This window comes from Myotis myotis, unplaced genomic scaffold (assembly GCF_014108235.1).
Source record: "Myotis myotis isolate mMyoMyo1 unplaced genomic scaffold, mMyoMyo1.p scaffold_m19_p_15, whole genome shotgun sequence".
Taxonomy (NCBI): Eukaryota; Metazoa; Chordata; class Mammalia; order Chiroptera; family Vespertilionidae; genus Myotis; species Myotis myotis.
This window is the reverse complement of record NW_023416319.1, coordinates 42,207,919-42,233,740: the sequence shown is the minus strand read 5'-3', so window position 1 is coordinate 42,233,740 and position 25,822 is coordinate 42,207,919. Positions and strand designations below refer to the sequence as shown.

Genomic DNA, 25,822 nt, shown 5'->3' with positions numbered 1-25,822 from the left:
TAGACTTGAACCCAGGACCTTTTGCGGACACAGCCCATATTGCTAACCATTGTTCAGCACTGCCCTGGGCAGCACTGAAGAAGTCTGTTCCCCCCTCTGGCCTCAGTTTCCCCACCTTCACAATGGGGCCCGCCCTTTCGCTCCCGGGCTGGATATGGGGAGGGACCTGCTGTCGGCAGGAGGCCTGGGGGACACGCACCTCTTTGATGTGGATGACGGTGCCGTTGGGGGGGCGCACAAAGACAGGGCGGTTGTCATTGACGTCGATGACCTCCACCAGGAGCATGGTCGTGCCCCAGAGCGGGGGCTCGCCGCCGTCGGTGGCCACCACTGTCAGGTTGAACCTCTCGTAGGAATGCAGTGGCCGCTTTGTGGTCACCAGGCCTGAGTCCATGTCCACGTGGAAGGCCTCTGGCAGGGGGTGGCAGAGAGAGCAGGCATGTCTCTGGCTGAGACCTCCTTCCATGGCAGCCTGCCACTCCCCCCCGGGCCCCCCCCCCCCCCGCCCCCCGCCATGGCATCACAGGTAAGGAGCCGGCTACGTACCCTCACCAGGGCCCTCAAGTGAGTAGGTCACCTCCCCGTTGGAGCCCTCATCCTGGTCGGTGGCCATCATGGTGATGACCGAGGTGCCCGCTGGTTCATTCTCATACACGCTTGTGCTGAACTGGGGCTTGGAGAACTGTGGTCGGCAGTCATTGACGTCTAGCACCTGAATCACCACCTGGGGTGGGGGGTGAGGGGGAGGTTGAGGTCAAAGGTCGGGGGCATAGTGGGAGCTACTTCAGGTGACCCAGTCACGGAGGAGTAAGCAGAGGTGGACCGTGCCTACTCTTGCAGTGTGACCTCAAACAATTTATTTGAACCCTGAGCCTCAATTTCCTTAGTTGTATTTTGGGGACAATATATCTTCCCTCTCAGGGGTTGTGAGGCTCCCGGTGACAGTGTGTTCCAGGCGGTGATGGTGGGCAGTGCCCGGCCTGAGGAAACGCTCAGCAGCTGGTACTGTGAGGAGCAGGTACTCTGTGTCTGGGCCCTGAGGCAGGAAGCCCTCCTGCCCCCACCTCCTCTGCCCTTTGCTCCTTCCCTCTGCCCACACCTCACACGCTAATCTCTGGACCGTAGTGCTGGATGCGAGTCCTCCACCCCTGAAGGCTCCCTCTTGGCCGGGATTGTATCTGGCCTGGGACTTGGCTCTCTCTGCTGACCCCACCGTCCAGGGTGGGTCCCACGGACACACCAGGCCAGGAGACCCTCCCTTCCCCTCTTCCCCCCGACTCACCACTGCCCTTGGAGGGAGGCAACCTGCGTTTTCTGACTCCAAGTCCTGTGCTCCTCCCTACACAGCACGTGGCTATGTGACCAGGGGCAGGACTCCGATGTCGTGAGTGCTCCCAGCCCCTCCCCCATCTGCTAAGAGAACTTGCCCACCAGCTCCTCACCCAGGGGAGATTTCTGGATGGTTAGTTAGGTTATTGTGGGGAGAGCTGAATGCAGAAGGACATGACTGGACGAGGCAGAAAGAAGGGGGAGAAAGAAAGAGAAAGCAGAGCCTCACAGAGTAGGATTTGGGGTGGGAATGGGGTAGAGCTTAGAAGGTGAGCCACTGGCCTCCGAGCACCTGTGTGGCCGCTGGACCTGGGGTTGTGAATCCGGTGCCTTGTTAATGTTCTTTAGAAAACACAAACAAAGGAAACTGCCTTATAATTATGCCTGGTGGCCAGACTGTGTGTCCCTCAATGGGACACACGGGCACCCTGGGCCAGGCGAGCCCCGGCTTTATCCGGTTACACCCAGGCATGTCCCTGTGCCTCAGCAGAGGTTTGGCACAAGAGATTTCTGCCCGACTCCCCGTCTCCCTCAGCCACAGCCACTGTGACCCACCCGCTAAGCTCTTGCCTTCTCCTTCCTGCCACCATGTCTCCGAGGGGAACAGGTGGCTCTTCGGTCGTCAAGCTCAAACGGCTCTTCTTGCTGCTGCCACAGCCCCAGTCCCGGGAGTCCCTGGCCTAGTCTCACCTGCACCGAATTTTCTCGACGGTTGCTGGCTACATCCCCAGGGTTGTCTCTGGCCAATGCAGTCAGGATATAGTGGTCCTTCTTCTCCCGGTCCAGGGAGGACAGCACATAGATGTCGCCCTAGGAGGAGGAGGATGGAATCAGGGCCTTCATCCATTCAGCGGATATTTACTGAGCATCGACTGTGTGCCAGACCTGCTGTGGGCTCTGGAGATACGGCGCTGGGCAGAAGAGACAACAGCCCCTGCCCCAATGGAGGTCTCATTCTAGCCCTCACTTCCCCAGTCCACCTGGAGAGGGACAACAGCGCAGGCTGGAGCGCACTTCCTGGCCAGGTATATGGCCGCGTGCCACAGAAATTCACTGTTCACAGTGCCAGGCCAGGAGCGTGCCTGACTGCTCGCACCACGCAGGAGGAAGAGAACCCTGCTGAGAGGGCAGAATGAGGGTGTGTGGGCAGGAGTGGGGGCGGTGGGAGGGGAAGTCCAGGTCCAGCCCAGCCACTGCGGAGGGCCCTGCTGACCAAACTCCCCTCGGCCACAGGGCTCTTTCTGTGCTCAAATAGCAGCCCATTTGCAGACATCTGAAACCATCACCCCTCCTTTCTCTTGAGTTTCTGCTCTCCCACAGTCAGACTCGTGGGAGCGTGGGGGAGGTACTGGGAACAGGGCCACATATACACCAGTAGGCGGCGCTCAAACACCGTGCTCACTGTCGGCAGGGCTGCCTATGCCTCTCTGGACAGTTTCAAAAAGTGGTCACACGGACTCGAATCAAGTTTGCTGGTCGGCTGGGGACACAGAGCAGGAGTTTTTGTCCCACAAAGGGCTAGTTCCCAAAGATCTTGGCCGCTTCCTCCACGCCTGCTGGGACAGAAAGGCCTCAGTCTACAGGATGTCTGGGACTCTGAGAACAGGGCTGACGGAGCTAAAAACCTCGGAGATTACAGATCTCCAGGCGGCAGGACCCAGACACAGGGGGAAGCCGCAATGCTTTTGGTGGCTTCTCAGCCTGTGACCCTGGGCCCATTGCACTCCCCACTCTCATTGCCCGCTTACCGTGGTGGGGTTGATGGCAAACTTGCCCTCTCCATCCACAAGGCTGTACTCAATGACGGCAAAGTTGCCTGAGTCGGCATCAGAAGCAGTGACCATCAGGATGACTGTGCCCACGGGCACATCCTCATAGACGGCTTCCTGGAGCCCGATGGGCAGGGGGAGAGAGCAGCCAATGTTAGTCCTCCAGTCCATGCTCTGTGCTAGGAACTCACTGATATAGACAACCCAGGGCTTCAAGCTGCTGATGGGCGGTCACTACTGTGACTGGTCGGGTGGTAGCGAAAGATGACCAAAGGCCCCAAGGCATGGGCACAGGTCTGAGACCCACCAGGCCTGGCCACCCACCTGGTAGGAAGGCTGGTCAAATATGGGGTTGTTGTCATTGATGTCCACAATCTCCAGGTAGACAGGGATCTCGGCTGCCCGGGGTGGGGACCCATTGTCTGAAGCCCTCACAGTAAAGTTGAGCCAGTGCACTTCCTCATAGTCCACCGTCCGGTTGGCAATGACCTTCCCTAAGACACAGAGGCACACCCAGTGCCATTTTGGCCATTCCTCACTTAGAAAGCTCTCCACAGTATGAAGAGAAGGATCTAGAGCTCTGAGGGGCAGGTGTGGTCCCTTGAAGAAGGAGGATGGTCAGTCAGCCCTGCCCAGTGGCAGGTCAGAGGGCTGAGAGCAACTGGCACCAGCTGTTCTCTTTCCTGGAGGGGCGGGAAAGCTTTTCACATGCCAAACAGATGAACACCAACATGCCCAGGGCCTCCTCTGAGAGATCCCTCCTGGCCTTCTTCCTAAGTGATGCTAACATAGACATCCCTCCACAACCTTAGGTTTCAATCCGCTGTTGGCTGAATCTGTGGATATGAGACTGTGGCTATGGATGGAAGGCTGACTGTGGGACTTGAGCATCCATAAATTTTGGTACCCCTGGGGAAGTCCTGGAACCAGTGCCCCTTTGATACCAAGGGACAGCTGTAGTGAAAGCTTGGGTGGTAGAGACAGATGGTGGTGGAATATTCCAGGTTTCCAGCAGACCTTAAAGGGGCCTTCCATCCCAACCTAGGACCAAGCATTTTGTCCTTTCCTCTAGTTTGGGCATCTGGTAGGAACATTGGCCATATTGGCTCTGGCCCAGTCCACTGAGGGGCCACGGTGGGGCCACAACTGGAGGGTGAGAAGTGGGCCATGGTCCCTCTTGGAGGGTAACAGGCACACCCCCTACCCCCCCGCCGCCCCCAGCCCTACCTGCTGAGGAGTCTTCCAGCTGAACGTAGCCTGGGGGCATCAGGTCCAGCAGGCTGTAGGTGATCAGCCCATTGAGGCCCTTGTCGGGGTCCACAGCTGATACAGCGATGAGCGTGGTGCCCGGGGTGGCCCCCTCTAGGACCTTCTCTGTGTAGTAGGTGATCCCAAAGGGCTTGAACCGGGGCGTGTTGTCATTGACATCCAGGATGTTGACTGTCAGCTTGGCTGGGGTGAAGGCAGGGGGTGAGGGTGCCGTGAGGGACACCAATGTGGCTGGGCCTTCCTAAGCCTCAGCTATGCCTGGAGAGGATGGCAGCACCTCACAGCCCTCCTGGGAGCCCTGTAGCCTGACCCACGCTGGAGTGGTGGGTCGTGACCCTTGGCACTGGTCTGGTTTCATTCTTCCATAAGGACAGGAGCTTGGGTTCTACCACCCGCTGAGTCACCTTGGTGGAGCCCCTGGCCGACTGTGCCTTAGTGTCCTAACCTGTCCCATGAGGCCCTTCCATGATTCAGCCTTCTGCTTCCTGAGTCATGACCTCTCTAGGACCAGCCCTTTGTCCTCTGAGTGTGGGACATGCAGGTGAGCACGTCTGCCCTTCCTTCCTGAAAACTTGGCCTCTGGGCAATAAAGATAAGCAGACATGCAGACGTGCTTCTAGCAGCCCCTTCCAGCTCATGCCTCAGGCGGCAGACAAGATGGCCTGTGCCGGCCTGCAGAAGGCAGCAACTGTTCCCCTCTCTTCTCTGCCATAGTGGCCGTGCACCCCAATATGGTATCTGTGGCTTCCATCACCTTCCCTTGTGCTTTCCTTCCTAGGACCCTGTGGCTTCCTATCAGATCTGTCTCACATCCTCGTTACCAGTTCTGATAACAGATTCCGACCTAAGTCTCTAACCATCCTTTTCTCAGTTCCCGTCCAGCCTCCACCAAGCCTCCTTCTCACTCTGAGCCGTGGGTTTCATGAATCCTCCAATTCTTGGCTTCTGGATCCCCTACTGCTGAGCTCTGCCTAACAATGGGGACACACGGCCATCCTGGGCCTCACTGTAGCTGCCACCTTTCACATCCCTCTGGGTCCTGCTGCTTCCTTCCTGGGGCCGAGCCTTTGCTGTTCCCAGCCTGCCCCTCCTGCCCAGATCAGCTCCGAATAACCAATGGGAGGTGCCTGTGGGGAACCTTACCATTTGGCACGCTGACAGAGCGCTCTGGTAGGTCGCTGGCATTGTCAATCACCGAGAGAGTGACCTCATAGGTAGCAACGAGTTCCCGGTTCAGGGGAGACTTCACCAAAACAGACCCTGTAGACCACATCAGGTCAGGTTCAGCCCGAGGGGAACCCCCTAAAATCTGTGCCTTCTAAGGGGTACTCCTGGCCAACCCACTCAATCCCCACCAAGGGCAATGGTCCCCAATGAACCTTGTTCTTGCTGATCTCATCTTTGGCTGGGATGAGGCCACAGCCACCTGCAAGTTAGGGCACATCACTCGTTGCTTTCTAGATGGCGAACTTGGGCAAACTATTTAACCTCTCTGCACCCCTGTTTCCTCATTTGTAAAATCAGGATAATTACAGTACCTACCATATTTGTATGGTTATAACAGTGAGAGGAGTAAAGGGCTTAGAACAGTGCCTGGCACACAGAGAATGACATGCAATTGCTTGTTTAAAAGTGCTTTGTATTCCACAACAATGTGAGTATACTGAACACTGCTATACATTTAAAGATGGTTAAGATGGTGAATTTTGTTACGTGAATTTTATCTCTATTTAAAGAATGCTTGTTTTCCACAGAGATCAAGTATAACGGAAGTTTAAGGCCGCTAAACTGCTGAGGGGTGCTCTGGGGGGGACAGCAATGGGACAGCCTGGACCATCAGGACTACTCCTTTGCCTCCATTAAGTAGGGAGTGACTTGGACCAATGGTGGAAAGGAGCGCAGCCCTATGTTAGAACCAGCAAGGAGTTTTCTTTTCACCTTCCCACTGCTGCTCAGAGCCCCTGCCCATGCCCAACCACTGGACAGATCTAGTTGAGCTGATGCAGGGGCTGCTCTATTGGGCCCCTCTCTGCTCCCTGCCTTTTGGAGGATCTGGTGCTCCTCCCATCCGCCTCATCCAGGGTGGAACCTCCTCTCTCCCTTCCCAGCTCCCTCTCAGGCCCTGAGGTCTCTGGGATTCCCTTCCCCTTTGGCAGGTCCCCCTGCTGGGCTTCTGTCCTCCTCGGTTTCCAGCCAAGGGGACGTCACTTACCCTGGGCCGCTGCCTCCTCCTCCTCCTCTTCCTACTCTCGCTCCCCGTCCCGAGGCTGGGGAGCGAGGATGGGGAGAGGATGGCTGCATTCAGTCTGCAAAGGCTGGGCCACGGCCTTGGCCTGGCCCCACAGGATGGGAAGGGTGGTGGGGGTGCGGTGGGTATGGAGGAAGGCAATGGGGTGAAGCAGAGAAGAGATGAGGTGGGAAGTGACAGAGAAACAGCTCAAACCTGTGGGCCTGCCAGCCGTGAGGAAGAGAGAAGAAGGTTAACATCAGTTAGTTCAGGTGCAGAGGGGATGGAGCGGAGCAGGGCAGGGGGGGCGATGGGGCTCAGAGCTGACCAGGGTGGGAAGTCTGGGAGGGAGGTTGTGAGGGAGGTTGAGGCAGAGAGGAAGGGAGCCAGGGAAGGAAGAGGGAGCCCATTTGGTAGGAGAGGAAGGGGGAAGGCAGGTGAGCAAGGCAGGCGGGGAGAGCATGAGGAAGATGGGCAGAGAAGACACTGGAAAGAAAAATAGAGAGAAAAGAGTCAGTCAGAGGGAAGGAGGACAGGACAGAGAAAAGCGGTAGAGGCGTCCGTACTGTATGTACAGCGTGAAGTTGGGCAGGGGTATGGAGCCGCTCTCCATGGTCCTGAACAACCACTGTAAGGTGGAGGGGTGGGGTCTGCTAACTGGGACATGGCTTAACCTATGTGACCTCCTGGTGCTCTTGGTTTTCCTCACTTCTTCCTTCCTCCAGGCCTCTGGTGCAGACGGAGCTGTACTCTGGCTCACTGCACACTTTCGTCATTGGCCCTGCTCTTGTTTTCTGCATGTATCTATTCCATTTCAATACGCCTTCCCCCTTCCCTTCTCCTCTAGGGCAATCATTGTAATGTATTCAAAATCATGTGGGTTTAATTTTTTTTTTGGCATATGTGTGTCTCTCTCTCTGTGTCTTATATTTATGCAAATAGGATTGTGGTGTATATATATCCCACCCTATTTCTTACTCTTTTCAGTAAGTACTTATTTTTAAGGTTCACCCACGTTGCTCTGTGTGAGTCTAGTCTGTTGCTTCTGACTGATGCCTGGCATCCCATGGCGGGCACCCACAATGTTTTAGTCTCCAGTCTCCCAAGGATGGGTGCCCACGTGGCCTCCAACCTTGCAGCGAACATCCTCAGAGAGTCCCATTATTGACCTGGGAGTTTCCCTGAGAAGTTCTACCTGGAGCAGAACTGCTGGGCCATGAGGTGTGAGTTATATTGTGTTCAGTTGCTATCTAGTTGGTGGAATGGGTCTAAGTTCCTATAATAGTGTTTGTGGGATCAGATGTGCCCACATAACCACCAATACTCAATACTGTCCAGCATCTAATATCTGCTAATCACATTTGGAAACTGATATCTCATTGCTGTTTTACTATGCATTTCTCTAAACAACAACATATTTTAGCATTTAGTGTTAGTCATATCAGTTTTGCTGTCACTCCCTGGGCCTTTCAGGAAGTACACGTGGCAGGTCCCATGTTCCTCCTTAACTCCTAGAGGAGCAAACAAACTGAACTGGGAAAAATGGTAAAACCATCAAAATTATAATAAACTGCATAAATCATAAAAGATAGGCCACATTTCTCTTTGTTTTGTGATGGTCTAAGAAAGTCATTAAAGATATACATATATATGTGTATATATACATATGTGTGTATGCAAATATATATGATTTAAATGGCCAATATACATATAAAGAAATTATTCAACTAACCAGTTATTAAAGAAATGCAAGGTACAATTTTCCTAGAAAATTACAAACCTAAACACTTTGTAATATTTAACGCTGGCAAGTGGTGGTGAGAGGGGCACTCTCATACAACACTGATGGGAACTGGTCAAGGGAGAAGGAAGAAGAGAGAGGAGAGAGGGAAGGGACAAAGGGAAAGACAGAAAAGAGAGGGAAGGATGTGCTGTCAATAGGGAGAGCAGAGAGTAGACAGAGGAGCAGCTGAGGGAAAGGGAGGGGGGGGGAGAGAGAGAGAGAGAGAGAGAGAGAGAGAGAGAGAGAGAGAGAGAGAGAGAGAGAATACCAAAGAGGAGGGTGGGGAAGAAAGCAGAGAGCAGACTGGGGCAGGGAGTCTGGAGCAGGGGTGAATGGGGAGCAGGCCCTTGTACCTGTGTTGATATTCACAGCAAAGGCGTCCTCCTGGTCAGGCACCAGGCGGTCCGTGTCGTCCTTGGCCACGATGCTGACGATGTGGTACTCCAGCTTTGGGTTGAGGTCACGGTCGATGGCCGTGACATTGGCAATGACGGTGCCGGGCTCGGCGGACTCCAGCACGCTCACGGTCTGGATGGGGTTGAGGAACTCGGGGCGGCAGTCGTTAACGTCATCGATAAGGATGGTGATGATGGCCGTGCCAGAGAGCGGCACGGTGCCCCGGTCGGAGGCCACCACGGTCAGCCTGTAGGACTCCTGCTCCTCCCTGTCAATGGTGACGTTGCCCACGCGGATGACTCCCGTGGCCGGGTGGATGAGGAAGCGGTCCTGAGCCCCCGCTTCTATCCGGTACACCAGCTCCCCGTTGAGGCCACTGTCCTCATCTGTGGCTGTGACCTGAAGGACTGAGAATCCTGGGGGGAAAGTGCGGAGGAGCTGGGCACACTGGCTTCTCCTAGGAACATCGCAGTAACATGCATTTGTTGGCGGTTCACAGGGGACCCTCTCAGCACAGCCTTGCAGCATGTATCTTTTATAGACTTCCCATGTTTGCGATTTTGTAGGGAAACAGTACCTTATTTCATTTTACATTCTTTGATTATTTGTGAGCTTGAACCTTTTTAATAATTTAATGATCAGTTGTATCTTCTGCAAATTGTACGTTTTTGTCTTCTGCCTATTTTTCTATCAATTTATACAAGTTATGTAATTGTGATAACTTGGGACAAATAACTTTTTTCAGTTTGTTGTTTGCCTTTCCGGCATTGGTCATAATTATTTGAAGTAAAGAAGTGTAAATGTATAAGCGCCAAAATTTAGTATTTTCCCCTTTTTAAGCTGTTTCTTATATGCTGAGAGGTTTCTTATCCTGAAGTCAGGTAACTATTCACCTAAAGCTTTTCTCTTACTTTTTATTGTGGTCTACTTTTACATTTTTTCCTTAGAATGTCTTTGGACTTCACTTTGGTGCCTTATATTGGGTAGGAAGCTACACTGAACGTTAATAGCTGTTTTGCACACTAATCAGTTTTCACTAATGTTTCATTGCATCACATTAATATTACATTCTTCAATTTACTGGTATCTGTTTCAGGGCTACTTTTTCCCAGACCGTTTAGCTCATATCATATGGTTTTAAATACTGCAGTTCTATAATATGCTTTAATATCAGGGAAGGCAAATCTGGTTTTATTATACTTTTCCCCCCCCAAAATGTTCTCATTCTTCCAGATGACTTTCAGAATAAAATTTACCCCCAAGAGCTTATTTGATTTTGATGGGCATCTCATTAATTCTATTTTGACTTTAAAATAGTCTTTCAACCAGGAACATTTTCTCAATAATAATCTCATTTTGCAGACCAGACACTGTGGGTCAGACACAGGAAGCGAGGGGGGGAGGGGGCTGGATCTCCTACTCCCTTTCCAGGGCTCTCTCCACCCACCCTGCTGCCTGCCCTCCTCCCGCTGGAGGTGGATTCTGCTCCGACCTCTGAGGCTCCAATCCCCATGGACCACCCACCAGCTCCTGCCTGGGGCCGGCCTGCTCCCTGCACCCTGCTCACCTGGGGGGCAGTTCTCCAGCAGGTGGATAGTGAGGGCAGCAGGGCTAAAGGTGGGCCAGTTGTCATTGTCATCCAGGATGGTGACGATCAGGTCAGCTGTGCCGTTGAGCAGCCCAATGTCCTCAGCCAGCAGCAGCAGCTCCAATACGGGAGGTGAGAAGGCCTCCCGGTCAATGACCACACCTGACCTCACTGTCACCACGCCTGTCGCCCAGGGCCCCCAGCCAGGGAGACGCAGAGGAGAGGGGTGCAGGGGGAAAGAGGGCAAGAGCCAGCCAGGGGGGTCGTGGGAAGACCAGCACAACGTGGGAAGAGATAAAAGAGGAGCAGAGAAAGCAACCAATGACTTTCCTCCCCAAAGGCTCAACGACCAAAGCTTAGGGGGGTCCCCTCGGTGCCGATCTCCTGGGATTGTCCCCTCCCCAGGTGCCCTCGGCAGGTCTCAGAGTCCTGCCTGAGATGGGTGGCCCGAGGTGAGGGATTGACCTGCTCGGCTGAGAGAGGCGCTAGTATGTCCCTCCTTGGTGTCACCTTCCCCCAACTGGTCTACTGTCTAGGACCAGACTGATGTGACGTGGTCTCTGGGGGTCACCTTTGGGGTGCTTTGGGGACAGAGCTTTGGCTGCTTCTGGCTGGGCACAGGGAGATGGAGGAGTGGGTTGGGGGCTCTCTGTCTAGGCCGAGAGTTTATGTATTAGCAGGTCCCTTGTATTGTCCCCAGGCCTCCTCCAGGGTCATCTCACCTGGCCCCAGGTGCCCTAACCCAGCTCGGCAGGGGAGGCCCTAGACCCAGCCCCGGCCCCCTCCTGCCCCAGCTGGGAGAGGGGGGCAGGCGGGAGTGCTGGGTGTGCAGAGGCCTCACCCGTACTGTTGTCGATGTCAAAGAGGCCGCTCTGGGCACCCAGCAGCTGGTAGGTCACCACGGCATAGACGTCCAGGTCCGCATCCAGGGCCAGGATGGGCCCGTTGAGCACCGTGAGGGGGGTCCCTGGACCGGGGGGAGAGGGGTCACTGCAGGGCCAACCCGGCCCCCCGCCCCCGCCCCCGCCCCTTCCCGGTGAGCCATGGCTGACAATGGATGAGAGGGAGGTGAGGTGGACGGGGTGGGGAGGCCCTGGGCCGGCTGCGGCAGCCTTGGCAGACTGACGCAGATGCCGGGGAGCGGCCTCAAAGCCCTGCTGGGGAGAAAACACAACAGTGGTGAGCAAGCCCCTCTGGGCCCCCACGGAGCACGCCTGCCTTCCCAGCAGCCTTTGAGGCTGGCTACTCCGAGGGAGGGTCTGGGGGCTCCCTGACATCCTCTCCCTGTGCACGGGCCCTATCGAGGTATGCATACCCCTCCCAGTCTGTCCATGTGTGTCCACAATGCTTTATACAGGTGTCTGACCATACGTGACTGGAAATGCATGTGTGTGTGCAGGGCTCTGTTCACATGGCCACGGGGGCACTCGCAGGCCTGGGCGCCCCTGGCTGTGAGCCTGCCTGCCTCGGCGGGGGGGCACATTTGCACATGGAGTGCACTGTATAGGCACCCACATGCCTATGTGTGTCTGTGCATGTGTGTAAGTCCACATATATGCTTGACGTGAACATGTATTAGCACATGTATGAGCATATTCACAGGCAGACTAAGAAACAAGTTCACGTGGGGGGCACCCAGCCAGAGACAGGAGCTTCTCAGTTCATCTCTTTGTGACTTGGAATCAGAGCTTGGGGGCTGGGGGGAGAGGGAGAGGACCTCCTGGGGGACAGGGAAAAGGAGATTCTGTCGCTCTGAAGGGAGGGGAGACTGCTCTGTGCCTGTGTGTGGGGAAGAGCTCTGCTGGTCTACGCAGGCCCTGATGACAGATGCTCCTGAAGCTTCCAGAAGCCTTCAGGATGCTTGGTGCTCCTGGGTGGAGGGAGCAGGGAGGGTGGGCTTGCTCCCCTCCTGGGTGGTCCGCACACCTCACTGTCCCTCTTGGGGAGCACTGGGGCTGCTCTCAGACCACTTTGCGGACCAATGATCACTTCCAACTACACCCGTGGCCTCTCTGGTGGCCCCTGAGAGAATTGGCAGCCCGGGCCCACCAGCCCCTTGAAGCTGCTTCCCTCCCTCCCGTCCACACCTTCTGGCACCCGCCGGCTCTGTGGTGAGGCTACTAACCCAGCTAGGCCTCAGCTGGGTCCACCTCTGGTAGGAGGTGGATCCACAGGCCTCTGGGACCAGGTGGTGCCTGGCGGCGGCAGGAGTTCCCAGGTGGGCCCAGCACCTACCAGCAGGAGAGTTCTCCATCACCTCTGCCTGGTAGGTGCTCTCCGTGAAGAGGGGGTGGTTGTCATTCTCGTCCGCAAGGAAGATCAGCAGCAAGTCAAAGTCCTGTGGGAGGCGGGGTGGGGGCAGGCTGGAGGCACGTCCTAGCAACGTGCTCCGAAGGCTGAGAGATGTGGGGTCAGGGCACAGGGTGGGGAATAAAGAAGCCCATACTGGGGGTCTAGAGACCTGGGTTCAAGTCCCTGCTGTGCTAGCAGCTCTTTGCATGGCCCTAAGCAAATCATTTCCCCTCGCTGGGCCTGTTTTCCAATCTGGCAGATGGGATCTTAACTCCTTCACAAAGGTGCCGTGAAGTTCACAGCAGGAGGGGTGAGCACGGCATTTAATCAGGTCCATCTCATGGCAAGAAAGACTGCAGGCAGCAAGATGAGTGGTGGCTTTCAGACCTTCTAGGCCTGCCTGATGCCCTATCAGAGTTCACCCAAACTCGCACCAGGGCTGCACCTCACGTTTTTAAAAAACCAGTCATAGTTCTGATCTCTCAGAACCTCCACTGCGGAGGCAAGAAAACCGAGGCCTAGCACTGACTGGTTTGGCTCAGTGGATAGAGCCTCGGCCTGCGGACCAAAAGGTCCCGGGTTCGATTCCGGTCAAGGGCATGTACCTTGGTTGTGGGCACATCCCCAGTAGGGGGTGTGCAGGAGGCAGCTGATCGATGTTTCTCATTCATCGATGTTTCTAACTCTCTATCCCTCTCCCTTCTTCTCTGTAAAAAATCAATAAAATATATTTTTTTTAAAAAGGGAGATGATATCTTTAGGGACTGTGGGATAGAGTGCATGTATTTAAAAAAGAAAAGAAAAGAAAACCGAGGCCCAGAGGTGACTGAACTGCACGGCAATCAGCAGCAGAGAGGGGACCAGCGCCCTAGCCTCCCGACTCCCCCACTCAATGCTGCTGCTTCCCAGCGTGGCCCCGGCCCTCCACAGCGCAGGCAGAGGTGGGGAATGAGAGCAGAAGAAGAAAGAAGGGGGGAGGAAGTGGGAGAAGGAGAAAGAGGAGCACAGAGAGAGGCCAGTGACTTACAAGTCTCCTCGGCCTATACAGATGGGGAAACTGAGGCCCAGAAAGGGTAGTGTCTTGGCTGAACCATGCAACTAGTCAGAAGCAGAGCTGGGCTAAGCCAGACCCAATGACTCTTGGTCAAGGTCGTGCCCCAGACCTCATGGCTGAACCTACCCCCAAAGGTACCGTTTGCTTGCAACACCCACCTCCTCTTAGTACAGAGAAACCATTTCTTTGGCTTTTGAGGGAAAAAGCCACCCTTTCAGCGGAAATGCAACCTTGCCAGCACCCCAGAGCTGTGTGAGTGCGCGCAGGCCACATGCACACACAACGGTGGTGTGTGCCCAAGTGTCAGTGGTTTGAGGGGAGGTGATGGCTGAGTTCCCTGAGTGTTTGCCATGTGCCAGGCACCGGGCTGAGCACTTTGCAGATACTGGCTCCTTTCAGTCCTCTCCACAGCCTTGGGGACAGCATTTTGCAGAAGAAAAAGAGAAACTGCCTGGCCAAAGTCACACGCCCGCTGACAGGCAGGCCTGGAATTTGAACCCAGCACTTGCTCACTCCAAGGCCTGTGCATCCAACCCCCTGGCCAGGTGGCCTGTGCGTCTCAGGCGCCTGGCTGCTCCCCGCACCTCACCATGCCCTCCAGCCTCACCCTCCTGGCTATGCGCGGGTTCTCCGGGTTGTCCTTCACGGAAATGGTGAGCTTGTACTCTGGGATCCGCTCGCGGTCCAGGGGCCGGTTCACGGTGACGACCCCTGACTGGGAAGGGGAGGGCTGGTAAGCTCAGGAGCGACCTTTTCCCCACTTTGAGCTCTGGCCACAGATGCCCAACAGCTCTGCCTGCGCTTCAGGTGCCTGTGAATTCCCTCCCTAAGCCACCGCAGACACGGTCTCTAAGAGCGACCCCAGCGCCCGGGTGCTGCTGCCTCAAGGGGACGGGGCCTCTGAGGACCCTGTGATGCCAGCAGCTGGTAACACTCCACGATGTCAAATGAGCCAAGTGGTACTGAGGCTCTGGCCCCATATCTGCACATGCTAAGCCTTGGGGGTGACGGGGACCCCAGAGATGGCTCAGCTGGGAATCTCAGGTTCCATGCTCCCCACCGAGACTCTTGAGTCCTAGTGGAGGAAGGAGGCTCGAGGAGGAAATGGAACCAGAAGGAGACCAGACAGCGGTGTAGGAAAGCCTCTAGGGCAGGGTCCCCCTTTTTAGGAAAAACCCTGGGGAACACCCTGGGTCAGTCCCGGCCCTACCGTGGCATTGATGGCGAAGGCCCGCTCCCGGTTGCCTGCAGTGATGTTAAAGGTGAGGAGGGCATTGCACCCGCTGTCAGCATCGCTGGCCAGGATGTGGGCGACGAAGCTGGAGACGGGGCTGTTCTCACTGATGGTCACGTTCATGGGGAGGTTCAGCAGCACAGGGTCGTTGTCATTGATGTCCAGCACCCGAATCCCCACCAGCATCTGGGGCGCGTCAGGGGAGGAGGAGAGAAAGAAGAGGTGACGGACAGCAGAAGAGGGGGTGTGAGGAGACAGAGAGGAGAGAGGGAGGAAGAGGGATGGTGGACATGGTAGCAGAGGAGCAGGCGAGGAGTGAGGCAGGGCAGGACAGCGAAGGGGTGGTGAGGGAGGAAGGAAGGTGCAGTTGAGGACCATGGACAAGACAGAGGAGGAGGAAGAAGAAAATGATAATGAACAAGGCAAGGAGATGAAAACGAGGGTTAGAGGGAAGCAGAAAAGGTAGAGGCAGAGGCGAGCTGAAAGTGGCAGTGGCAGGGGCAGAGGCCCACTAACAAGGTGGCCTCCCCAGAGAGCTGCTGGGGGGAGACAACTTGCAGTGGCCATGGCTGCCAGGCCCCAGGTCCAGCCTCCCTGGGTGAGCCCCAAGATCCACTCACAAATCTGTTAGGGTCCCTGAGAGCACGTGGCCTCTCTGGGTTGGAGACAGGAGTCTCCATGGAGAGTTCAGGGGGCAGCAAGGTAAAGCCAGTAGAATGGGGCCCCAGACTCACCGTGGAACTGAGTGGGGGCACCCCCCTGTCTCGAGCACAGATGGTCAGGTTATAGAAGGCAATGGTTTCCCGGTCCAGCTCCACATCCTTCCGGACCCGCAGCACACCCTCCACAGGAGAGATCAAAAACTCCCCTGGGTGCCACCCAGGAGAGGCCAGAGTGAGCCGGGATTGGTCAAGGGTGGCAGAGAGCCCAGGCCTGTCCCGCTTCCTCTAGCAATGCCCCAGCTTCAGATCCTCCAGGGACCTGCCGAGGTCTGGCAAGTTCAGGAGGGAGGGGGACAGATAACTGCTGGGTGCAGGTGGGTCTGGGCCCCTCAGGCCCTGCTGTGCCTGAGAGGACAGGCCAGTTTCCTTCCTGGCTCATGGGCAGGCCAGGGACTAACTCTGGATAAGATGGTCACATTGAACAAGTGGCTTCGGTAAGGCTGCAGGATACAAAATCAATAGACAAAAATCTGTTGTGTTTCTATATACTAGTGATGAGCCATCAAAAAGAGAAATTAAGAAAATAATCACATTTATAATTGCATCAAAAGAATAAAATTACCTACAAGTAAATTTAACCAAGGAGGTGAAAGACCTATACTTGAAAACTATAAGACTTAATGAAAGAAATGGAAGATATAAATAATTGAAAAATATCCTGTGTTCATGGATGAGAAGTATTTATATTGTTAAAACATCCATACTACCCAAAGCAACCTACAGATTCAATGCAATCCCTATAAAAATTCCAACGGCATTTTCCACAGATATAGAATAGACAACACTAAAATTTGTATGGAACCCCAAAAGTAATTCTGAGAAAGAACAAAGCTGGAGGCATCATGTTCCCTGATTTTAAACTATATTACAAAGCTATGGTAATCAAAACAGTATGCTTTGGGCATAAAAACATAGATCACGGAACTGAACAGAGAGCCCAGAAATAAACTCACACAGGCATGGCCAATTAATTTAAGACAAAGGAATGAGACTCTATAATGAAGAAAGAACAATCAATGGTGCCGGGAAAACAGGACAGCCACCTGCACAAGAATGAAATGAAACCACTAGGTTGCACCTTACACGAAAATTAACCCAAAATGGATTAAAGGCTTGAATGTAAGACCCGACACCATAAAACTCCTAGAAGAAAACATCGACAATAAGCTCCTTGACATTGGTCTTGACAAGGAATTTTTGGATTTGACACCAAAAGCAAAGGTAACAAAAGCAAGAATAAACCAGTGGGACCACATCAAACTAAAAAGCTTCTGCACAGCAAAGGAAGCCATCACAATGGCAAGGTAACCTACTGGATAGAGAAAAATCTTTGCAAATCATGTATGTGGTAAGGGGCTAATACCCAAAATACATAAAGAACTTACTCAACACAAGCACAAACAACAACAAAAACAACACCGAAAATGAAATGGGAATCCGGAGAAAGCTGATGACTTATCTAAGCTCTCCCAGCAAGTTAACAACAGACCAGGATTCCAACCCAGGGCTCTGGGTCTCAGCTCACTGCATCCCATGGGACTTGGAGTCTTTCCAGACAGTCAGGGCTGAGCCAGGTGGGAGGTGGGGGAGGGAGGGTGAGAGCAGGGAGTGGGTACAGGAACAGAGCAGAGGGGCAGGTGGGAGCCCAGCTGAATAGACGAAAGGGGAGGGACGGTGAGTCCGGGAGGTGGGGAGAGCGTGAGGAAGAGGGGTTATCTGTGTGAACTCCTCCAGGAACCGGGGACAGGGAGGGTTACTTCCTTCACTTTCCCTTTGGTACCTGGGCAGAGTGGGGCACTGGCTGCTCAGGGACATGCAGCACAGGGGGGCACAGCAAGGACAGAGGCCCAGGCTCTCCCACAATGTCCTCTGCCTGCCCCCTCTCATCCTCCCTCTCCATTCCCTGCCCCCAGCTCCTAGTGCTCTGATGTAAAAAACAGCCTCTTCAAGGCTCACCTGCAGCTGGGATTTCCCGCCAGCTCTTCTGCTCCCAGCAGCCTTTGAGACTGAGTGCAGCAGGATTTCCTGAGCCCGATACTCCACGGCCTCTAAGAACTGAGGATCCCCTTCTAGGGGTTTCCAGGCCCTGTCTCAATCCCCTGCCCATGTGCAAACAGACGGCCCCCTGCCCTCTCTCCAAAGCCAGCCACCCCTTGAAAGAAGGGAAGGAAGAGGTTCTGAAGGCTCAGGGGGGCAGGCCTGAGGCTCTGGGAGCTGGGCCCAGGCTAGATTCCTAATAAGTCAGCTCACTGCGGGAAGTAAACAGGCTAAAGGCCCCTGGACAGTAAATCATCCTCCTTATCCCCGGGGCCTGAACTCCCTGCCGCTCCACTCCTTCCGGAGTTGGAGGTTAAAAGCAGAGACTCACCACCTAGTCATACACAGATCTGCATCCTGATTTCACTCCTTTGTGCTCTTGGCTATGTTACCGAGTCCTGCCTTGATGTTCTCATCTGAGAAATGGGCTAATGAAGAGGTGCCACCACAGGTTGTTCTGGTGCTGGACAAGTCTGTTCCACGTGTGTGCTAGATCCACAGCAGCCCTGGGTGCCACCAGGGGCATTCTGAAAGGCAGCCGAGGCATCCTGCTCAAGGAACTGGGGGCTTTGGCGGAGGATGGAGATGTAAGAAAGGGGTCCCAGGAGTGGGTCTGACCAGAAGGGTTAGCTGAGAAGGTTGGGGTTGGCAGGAGAGGCTCAAGTAGGCGTGGCCTATTCCCTAGCAGTTTTCCTCCTCATGCCTCAGGGGGGCTTGCACCAACGTGTCATCCCCGATGTCTGTCGCCCCACTGACAGGAGCACCCTCCAGGCTCAGGCTGCAATGGGGGAAAAGGTGACTTTGGGCTGTGTAGCCTGGAGCATGTCCCTTCACCTGTGGTGTGTCCCTACTCCCGCTCTCCCAGAAAATAGCTCTGATTTATAGTGTTTGTCAATTTTTCCAGTTACCAACATGGTGTCACTAAACCGGGAGGGGAGGCGGGAAGAGATGTGGGGAAAGGATAGCATGACCTCATGAACACACCCTTAGCTCATCGCTTATCTCTTCTGACATGGGGCAGCACTCGGTGAGCCTGAGGTTATCGCTGGGCTCTGAATGTCTGCTCTTCCTTCCTGGGGGGAGGGAGCCAGGCTGCTCAGACCAGGGAAAGTCCCCGGCCTCTCTCCCTCTGCCCGGGACCTGCCTCTCAGGCTTCTGGGACACGCAGGAGACCCCAACTTCCGAAGGCTGACCCTGGTCACATGCGGACTTTGCTTATGACACCAAGGGCCCATGGCATGGATCAGAACGCAGTTTTCTGGGGCACAGGTATGCCCTGCACCCCAAAGCTGGGTGCAGAGAGGGCCTTATTGGGAAGGGGGCTCAGCTGCCCACCTAACACCCCCCTCTCAACCGGGCTTTGGCATCCTCCTGACCAGGAGCAGGACCCCCATGAAATTATAAAACCTCTGTGCTTGTAAAAATGGCAGAGGAAGACCCTGGCTCAGTCCTTGGCCAGCGAGGAGACTTTTGGGAGATGAAAGGTGGCAGGCATGTCAGAACTGTGACCCACGAGCTCTGGACAATGGGGGCCCCAGGTCTGGTCTAATAGAGTGAGTTTGTTTCTTTGTCTCTCTTTTTTTTTTTTTTTCAATTCTCATCCAAGGATTTTCATGGATTTTCAGAGAGAGTAGAAGAAGGGAGGGAGTGTGTGTGTGTGTGTGTGTGTGTGTGTGTGTGTGAGAGAGAGAGAGAGAGAGAGAGAGATGTGAGAGAGACACATTGATTGGTTGCCTCCTACACATGCCCCAATAGGGGCTGGGGATTGAACCTGCAACCCAGGTATGTGCCCTTGACCGGAAATTGAACCCGTGACCCTCTGGTCTGAGGGTGGATGCTCTAACCACTGAGCACGCCAGCCAGGGCTCTTTGCCTCTTCATTGCAAATTCGCCCCAGGTTCTTAGTTCTAGCCTTGGACCTCTCCTCTGCTGGCTGCCTCAGTGTTCTCTCATCTGGTGGCTTTAAATATCTCTGTGCTGGCAGCTCCCAAATACCTCTCTCCAGCCCAGGCCTCTCTCCTGAACTGGCTTGTACATCCATCCTACCCGACACCTCAGCCTCACCTCACCTTTCCCTCTACACCTGCTTCTGCCTCAGTCTTCCATCTGTTTATGGCAATGCCCTCTCTCCAGTTGCTCAGGCTGAAACCTCGGTGTCATCCTTGACTTTTCCTCACATCCAACATCCAATCAGTCAGCACTTCCTGTTGGCTTCACCTTTGAAATATATGAGAGCCGACCACTGAGACAGTGCCACCACCACTCTGGTCCTGGCTACACCATCCCTTCTGAGCACAGGAACTACAGTAGTCCTGTCAAAATCTAAGTCAGCCCAGGCCAGCTTGGCTCAGTGGATAGAACGTCAGCCTATGGACTGAAGGGTCCCAGGTTCGATTCTGGTTGAGGGCACATGCCCGGTTGTGGGCTGGATCCCCAGTAGGGGGCTTGCAGGAGACAGCCAATTGATGATTCTCTCTCATCATTGATGTTTCTCTCTCTCTCTCCCTCTCTCTCTCTGAAATCAATAAAAAATATATTTTAAAAAATCTAAGTCAAACCGTGTCCCTCCTCGGCTCAAAGTCCTCCCATGGTCCCCACATCATTCAGATCAAGTTTTAATAATAGCCCGCAGGGCCCAACAACATCTGGACCCACCAGCTCTCTGATCTCATCTCTTCCTACTTGCCCCCCTGATGGACTTCACGTCAGCCACATGGCCTTTTTGCTTGCTGCCAGGCATGTTCCCACCTCAGGGCCTTTGCAATCGCTGTTCCCTCTGCCTGGGACGCTCTTCCCTAGGCGTCCACATGACCCACTCCTCCCTTCCTTCAGGTCTTTGCTCAAATGCCACCTCTTGGACAGGTCTTCCTGGAACACCCCGCCTTCCCCTGCAGCCTTCCCCTGCGCTCCCCATCTCCTGGCTTTATATCACCCCCAGCACTAAGTCATCTGCTGCATCCGTTATGCCCCTGGCCTGTGGCCTCCGCCTGGAACACATGCCCTACGAGGGCAGGGCTTTGCACCTGTTTCGTCCTTTCTGTACCCTCAGCACCTGCAATGTGACTGGCATATGGTACGTGCTCAGTAACTATCAAATGATCAATTAAAAATCTGGATGTTTTACAAAGATTTAAATTTCCAATTTTTTTCAATTTTTCTTTTAAAAATGGGAAGGCCTGATACCCAGGCTGTAGAAATGGGAAAACATGATAAAAATAAAACAGACAAAAAAGGGAAGACATGGCTACAACTGGCAGGAGCTGAGCGGTGGCTGTCACAGGGCCCCCCTCCTACGCCCTACTATCTTGCCTAGACCCCTTTTCTCAGATATGGCCCCTGCATAAGCCTAGAAGGCCTTAGGGTTTGCGATTCCTAGTCTACAGAAATGAGTGAAAACCACCTTGAGAAAACTCTCTCTGGCCATAAACTGTTCTTCAGCGGAGGAGACCAGCCACGGTTGCTGTGAAGGCCATGGCTGGGTGACGAGAGATGTGCAGAGAAATCCCAGGGCTGAGTGTGTGCGTTTGGGGGTGTGGGGGAGGATGTGTCCTTCCTCTACTTGAGCCTATTCACAGGGTATGACACAGGCGCATTTTCTGTTTGATTCTCAAAGAGAGTCTGTGACCCTCCACGGCTACTAGCCTCTGTTCCCAGATTTCTGCATGTTCTCACCATATCCATGTGAGATCGTTTTCATCATCTCATGGATGGGGAAACTGAGGCGCAGAGAGGGCAAGATCACACAGTGGTGGGGCTCATTTTGCTCCTGAGTGGGAGGTCACCAGGCCCTCAGGTTGTGCTGCCCCACCGCCCAGCTCAGGCCCCACTCACCTAGGGGGTCTCCATCCACGATGCTGTACTCCACCTGCCCGTTGGGGCCCGAGTCCCGGTCATGGGCCAGGAAGGTCCACACTCTAGGCCCCGGCTGGCCCTCGGTGACATCAAACGGCCCCTCATAGTCTCGGGGGAAGGTGGGCACGTTGTCGTTGATGTCATTCACGTTCACAAGCACCTGCGATGGGGGACACGCTTAGCCGGGCGGCACCTCAGCCCGCCCTGTGCTGGGTTCGGATTCCTCATCTGGAAACTGGACCCAATAATCCTACCTCAGGGGGCTGATGCAAGCTTCAGACGAGATGTGGACGTGGGAGCCTTTGTAAGCTGTGCATGGTTGAGTCACTGTCATTGTAGAAGCCTTTTTGGGGCATACTCATATTTTGAGAATGATGCTCTGAACTTCTACTTATTGCTACACTACGGCCATTTTACATGGTCTCATTTGCTCCCACACACTGCAATTGCGTTTATTTCCCGATCTCACAGAGAAGGACAGTGAAGCTCAGGTTGGTTAAGTCACTTGCCCAGAGCCACACAGCTAGGAAATGCAAGATCAGGGATATGAATCCTGCTGGTTTGACCAGAGCTTGTGCTCTCCCCATGAAGGGGAGGAAGGCAGGTATCAGCATCTATCTGATAGATGCAACCACTCAGAGAGGTTCATTAACTTCCTCAAAGACACACAGCAAGTTTGGGTGAGCTGCCGAGACCAGGACAGGGCTCTTGGATTTAGGTGTTTCTCCTAGATAATCTTTCCCTACCCCTCTTCCCATCTGAGCTTTCTGGGCTCCATTTCCCCTCACCCCCAAGTTGGGGCTGTGTCCTACCGTGGTGGTGGAGGTGAGGCGGCGGGACAAGATGGGGCACTGGTCTGTGGCTGTGACGATCAGGGTGTAGCGGCCATGGCAGATCTCATAGTCCAGCTCCTTGGCAGCACGGATGACACCCTGGGGGGTACATAGAGGGAACGAGGGTGGAGCGATGGGTAGTGAGTCTAGGCCACCCTGGGGACCAGCTCCTTCATGGGGGACTCTGTGACTACCCCAGCAGGGCGGCATCCTGGCCATGATGGGAAACCCTTGTTGCCACCCAGCCCAGGATTTCCATTTTCCCACAATGGCTGCCCCACACACCCCAGTTTCCCTCCCAGACTCCATCTTTGCTGGGCCCCCACCCCATGATGTCACTGAGCTCCCTCCAATCCCTTTAGCCAGGTGACCCTCTTCTTAGACCCGCCATCAGCTGCTGACCGTGTGTCTGTCAATATGGAAAGTATCGATGATGTTGCCTGCAATGATGGCGTAGGTCACTGTGCCATTGGGCCCCTCGTCCAGGTCTAGCGCCTGGATGGTGACGAGGCTGGCATTGATCGTGTCTGGCCCCTCGTCCAGCAAGATCTCGTAGTGGGGCTGCTGGAACACAGGTGCGTTATCGTTCTCGTCCACGATGGTCACGTACACGTGAGTGGTGGCCTGCGGAGGAGAACGTGGTAGGTTCCTTGGTCAGTGGACTAGAGAGGTTGAGGTGGATCCAGCTGCACGTTCCTCCAGGCTGCACTCACTCAGGGAGAGGGAGAAGGGTGAGAGGGAGGGCAGGCACAGGCTCGTAGAGAAGGCACTCACACAAAAGCCATCTAGGTAACCGCTTAGGTACAAGATGCTACTTGCACCACTACCTCTCTGTCCATGTCCATTGCAGACATTACTAATCAATCATGGCACTGATTAGACCAGATGTAACCTCAGGATCCTTGTCAGTTCAGAGACCTAGTGATTAAAACTGGCATATAAGAGGCCTGGCCCTTGTGGCTCAGTTGGTTGAGCGTTGTCCCATGTACTAAGACAGTGGTTCTCAACCTTCCTAATGCCGCGACCCTTTAATACAGTTCCTCATGTTGTGGTGACCCCCAATTTCATTGTTACAAATTGAACATAATTAAAGCATAGTGATTAATCACAAAACAATATGTAATTATATATGTGTTTTCCGATGGTCTTAGGCGACCCCTGTGAAAGGGTCGTTCGACCCCCAAAGGGGTCGCAACCCACAGGTTAAGAACCGCTGTACTAAGAGGTGGCCTGTTCAATTCCTGGTGAGGGCACATGCCCGGGTTGTGGGCTCAATCCCCAATCGGGGGCATGCAGGAGGCAGCCAATTGATGTTTCTTTCTCATTCATCTCTCTGTCTCTCTCTGTCAATAAAGAAACATTTTTTTAAAATAACATTGGCATCTAAGATGAACCCCAGTAACCACCCCGAGCCCATAGCTTTTCCTGGGCCAGGGCTTTACTGACCCCGAACCTCCACCTGGAGTACAAAAGGCAAGGCGGCGTCACCCATGCTCCTGTAAATGCAAGAAATGCCGATCTTCAGCATTTTGAAGGAGGACGACACTGGGTGTCGGGCGATTCCATGGGCAGAATTTGTTGAGCTGTGAGGAACAAAGCTCCCAGAACACGCTTCGCTGCAAGAACAGTTTCTGCCGCGTGCTCTCCTGCGACTGGCCGTTGTTGGCCGATGCTTGGACCACCTGTGCTATGTAGACACCTGGAACTCGGCGCTCAGCACTACGGAGCAATGGTTGATGCGGCACCCCACGAGCAGAGAAGGTACATGGAGACAGAGGTTAGCCACGTGCTGGCATCTCTGCTCCTCACCCCGTCCCCTCTCCATTCTGCTTCTCCACCTGGGAGGATGGCCCTGTGGACTGCCTCACCTGGGCTCCCTTGCCATCTGCTTCCAGATGGGTTGGGCCGATGGGAGGTCCTGGCAGAAGATGTGGGGAGGGAGGAGAGAGAGGTGGGGGTTTCTCCCCCACTCCTTCCTTTCCTCGCTCTAGTTCCACCAGTGGCCGTGTTTCTCCTGCGGGGCGCCCCCTTTCACAGCTCCAGCTCTCACTGGGCTCCAGTCACCTCACCTCCTCTTGCCCTGTGGCTCTGTGAGAGGTAAGGGCTTCCGGCAGCTGCTGGTCTGAGGGGCGTCACCCGCTCTGTAACAGGCCTTCTATTAAACCACCTTCAGTTGAGCCGTGAGTGGCTCTTCTCTTTACTACCAGGACCCTGACTAATACAAACCATTCTGTCAGCACAACAGTGCCACCTTGCAGGAAAGGGCCGGATCCCAGCCTCAGCCATGGTTCCCCACTTTCCCAGACTCCGGGAAGCGAGTCTAACAATCTGCAGGGGCTGGGAGTGGCGCGTCTAACGGGGCTGCCCCACCAGCCTCTTCTCCCTGAGATCAGCCTGAGCTTGGGAGGGGAGGGGGTCTGACTCCCTCTAGTCTTACGAGGAGGAAGTTAATGTCCCGAAGGCCCTTTCAGCTGAGCCCTTCCTGCCTTGGCATTGAGAAAACAGTGCTTCAGGATTCTGGACCATGCCCACACCTTGGGCAATGCCCTGTGTCTCACCCCGCTGCAAACCAGGAAGCTCAGCTGGTGGAAGTGTGTGGAGGAAGGAAGTGGAGGAGAGCATCATGGGTAGCTACACTCAGGTGTTCTAGCCCTCTGGGCGTGGGGCGGGGGGGGGGGGGGATTGGAAGGGAATTGCTCCCCGCCCCATAGTTCCAGGCTCCCCTCATCCACCTCCTAGGCCCTGGGGCAGAGGGAGTCTGCTTTCAAGGGTGGTTTGAGCAAGGCCAGGCCAGGAAGAAATGGAGGGGTTGGGGGCAGGTGCTCCAGGGTCTCACCCTTGAAGGATCCCACCTCTGCCAGAGGATGGCCAGGGTGGAAGAGGGCTCAGGACCCACCTGATTTCAATGGGCTTGGTACCTTCCTGGGTGGGAGAGCTCACCCTCTGCCAGCAGGAAGGGCCCTGGGCTGTCTCCTGGAGTGGGGTCGTAAGATCAGGTTCATGATCAAGGACCTGCTTGTGTGCTGGCAATCTCTGGGCCTTCCATCCCAGGGAGATTATCTGAGTCCAGGGGGACTGGGCCTGCACAGGTCACCCAGTAACAGCACGACACCCACCTTCCTCTGTTGTAGCCTTTCCTGCCCCTTGAGCGAGGTCTAAGAGCTCTCAGAGAGCCTCTGACTCGGATCAGGGCGCCCAGAATTCCCAGCTACTCTTGAGTCCCACTACCATGATTCCCGACCCAGGTGGGCTCTGTCCCTCAGCCCGGGAGTTGCCTGGGAGCTCGAGATCCCCAATGAGCCAGCAGCGCTCCTGGGAGCTTCAGCCAGGCTGGGTAAACTGGTATAATGGCTGTGCCCTCCCGCTCTTTCAATCCCTGGCCCTAGCCACTGCCACTGCCACTCTCCACTTAGAAACTCACTTACTCACTTATTCAT

The 25,822-nt window shown here is 54.7% G+C and overlaps 1 protein-coding gene across 3 annotated transcripts in view; it reads right to left on the bottom strand.

The window, feature by feature from the left end:
- The window catches only part of CDH23 (cadherin related 23), a 359,086-nt gene that overhangs the window by 11,217 nt on the left and 322,047 nt on the right, over window positions 1–25,822 (bottom strand). For all 3 annotated transcript variants that reach the window (XM_036337001.1, XM_036337002.1, XM_036337003.1), the window contains exons 37-53: window positions 22,788–23,009; window positions 22,365–22,484; window positions 21,532–21,712; window positions 15,676–15,809; window positions 14,918–15,127; window positions 14,315–14,422; window positions 12,597–12,699; window positions 11,203–11,328; window positions 10,341–10,544; window positions 8,731–9,189; window positions 5,511–5,627; window positions 4,326–4,550; window positions 3,423–3,592; window positions 3,078–3,215; window positions 2,020–2,139; window positions 547–724; window positions 200–411 (exon numbers count right to left, since the gene is read on the bottom strand). In XM_036337001.1, coding sequence (XP_036192894.1) covers window positions 200–411; window positions 547–724; window positions 2,020–2,139; window positions 3,078–3,215; window positions 3,423–3,592; window positions 4,326–4,550; window positions 5,511–5,627; window positions 8,731–9,189; window positions 10,341–10,544; window positions 11,203–11,328; window positions 12,597–12,699; window positions 14,315–14,422; window positions 14,918–15,127; window positions 15,676–15,809; window positions 21,532–21,712; window positions 22,365–22,484; window positions 22,788–23,009 — 3,027 coding nt within the window. The remainder of the gene's footprint in view (window positions 1–199; window positions 412–546; window positions 725–2,019; window positions 2,140–3,077; window positions 3,216–3,422; window positions 3,593–4,325; window positions 4,551–5,510; window positions 5,628–8,730; window positions 9,190–10,340; window positions 10,545–11,202; window positions 11,329–12,596; window positions 12,700–14,314; window positions 14,423–14,917; window positions 15,128–15,675; window positions 15,810–21,531; window positions 21,713–22,364; window positions 22,485–22,787; window positions 23,010–25,822) is intronic.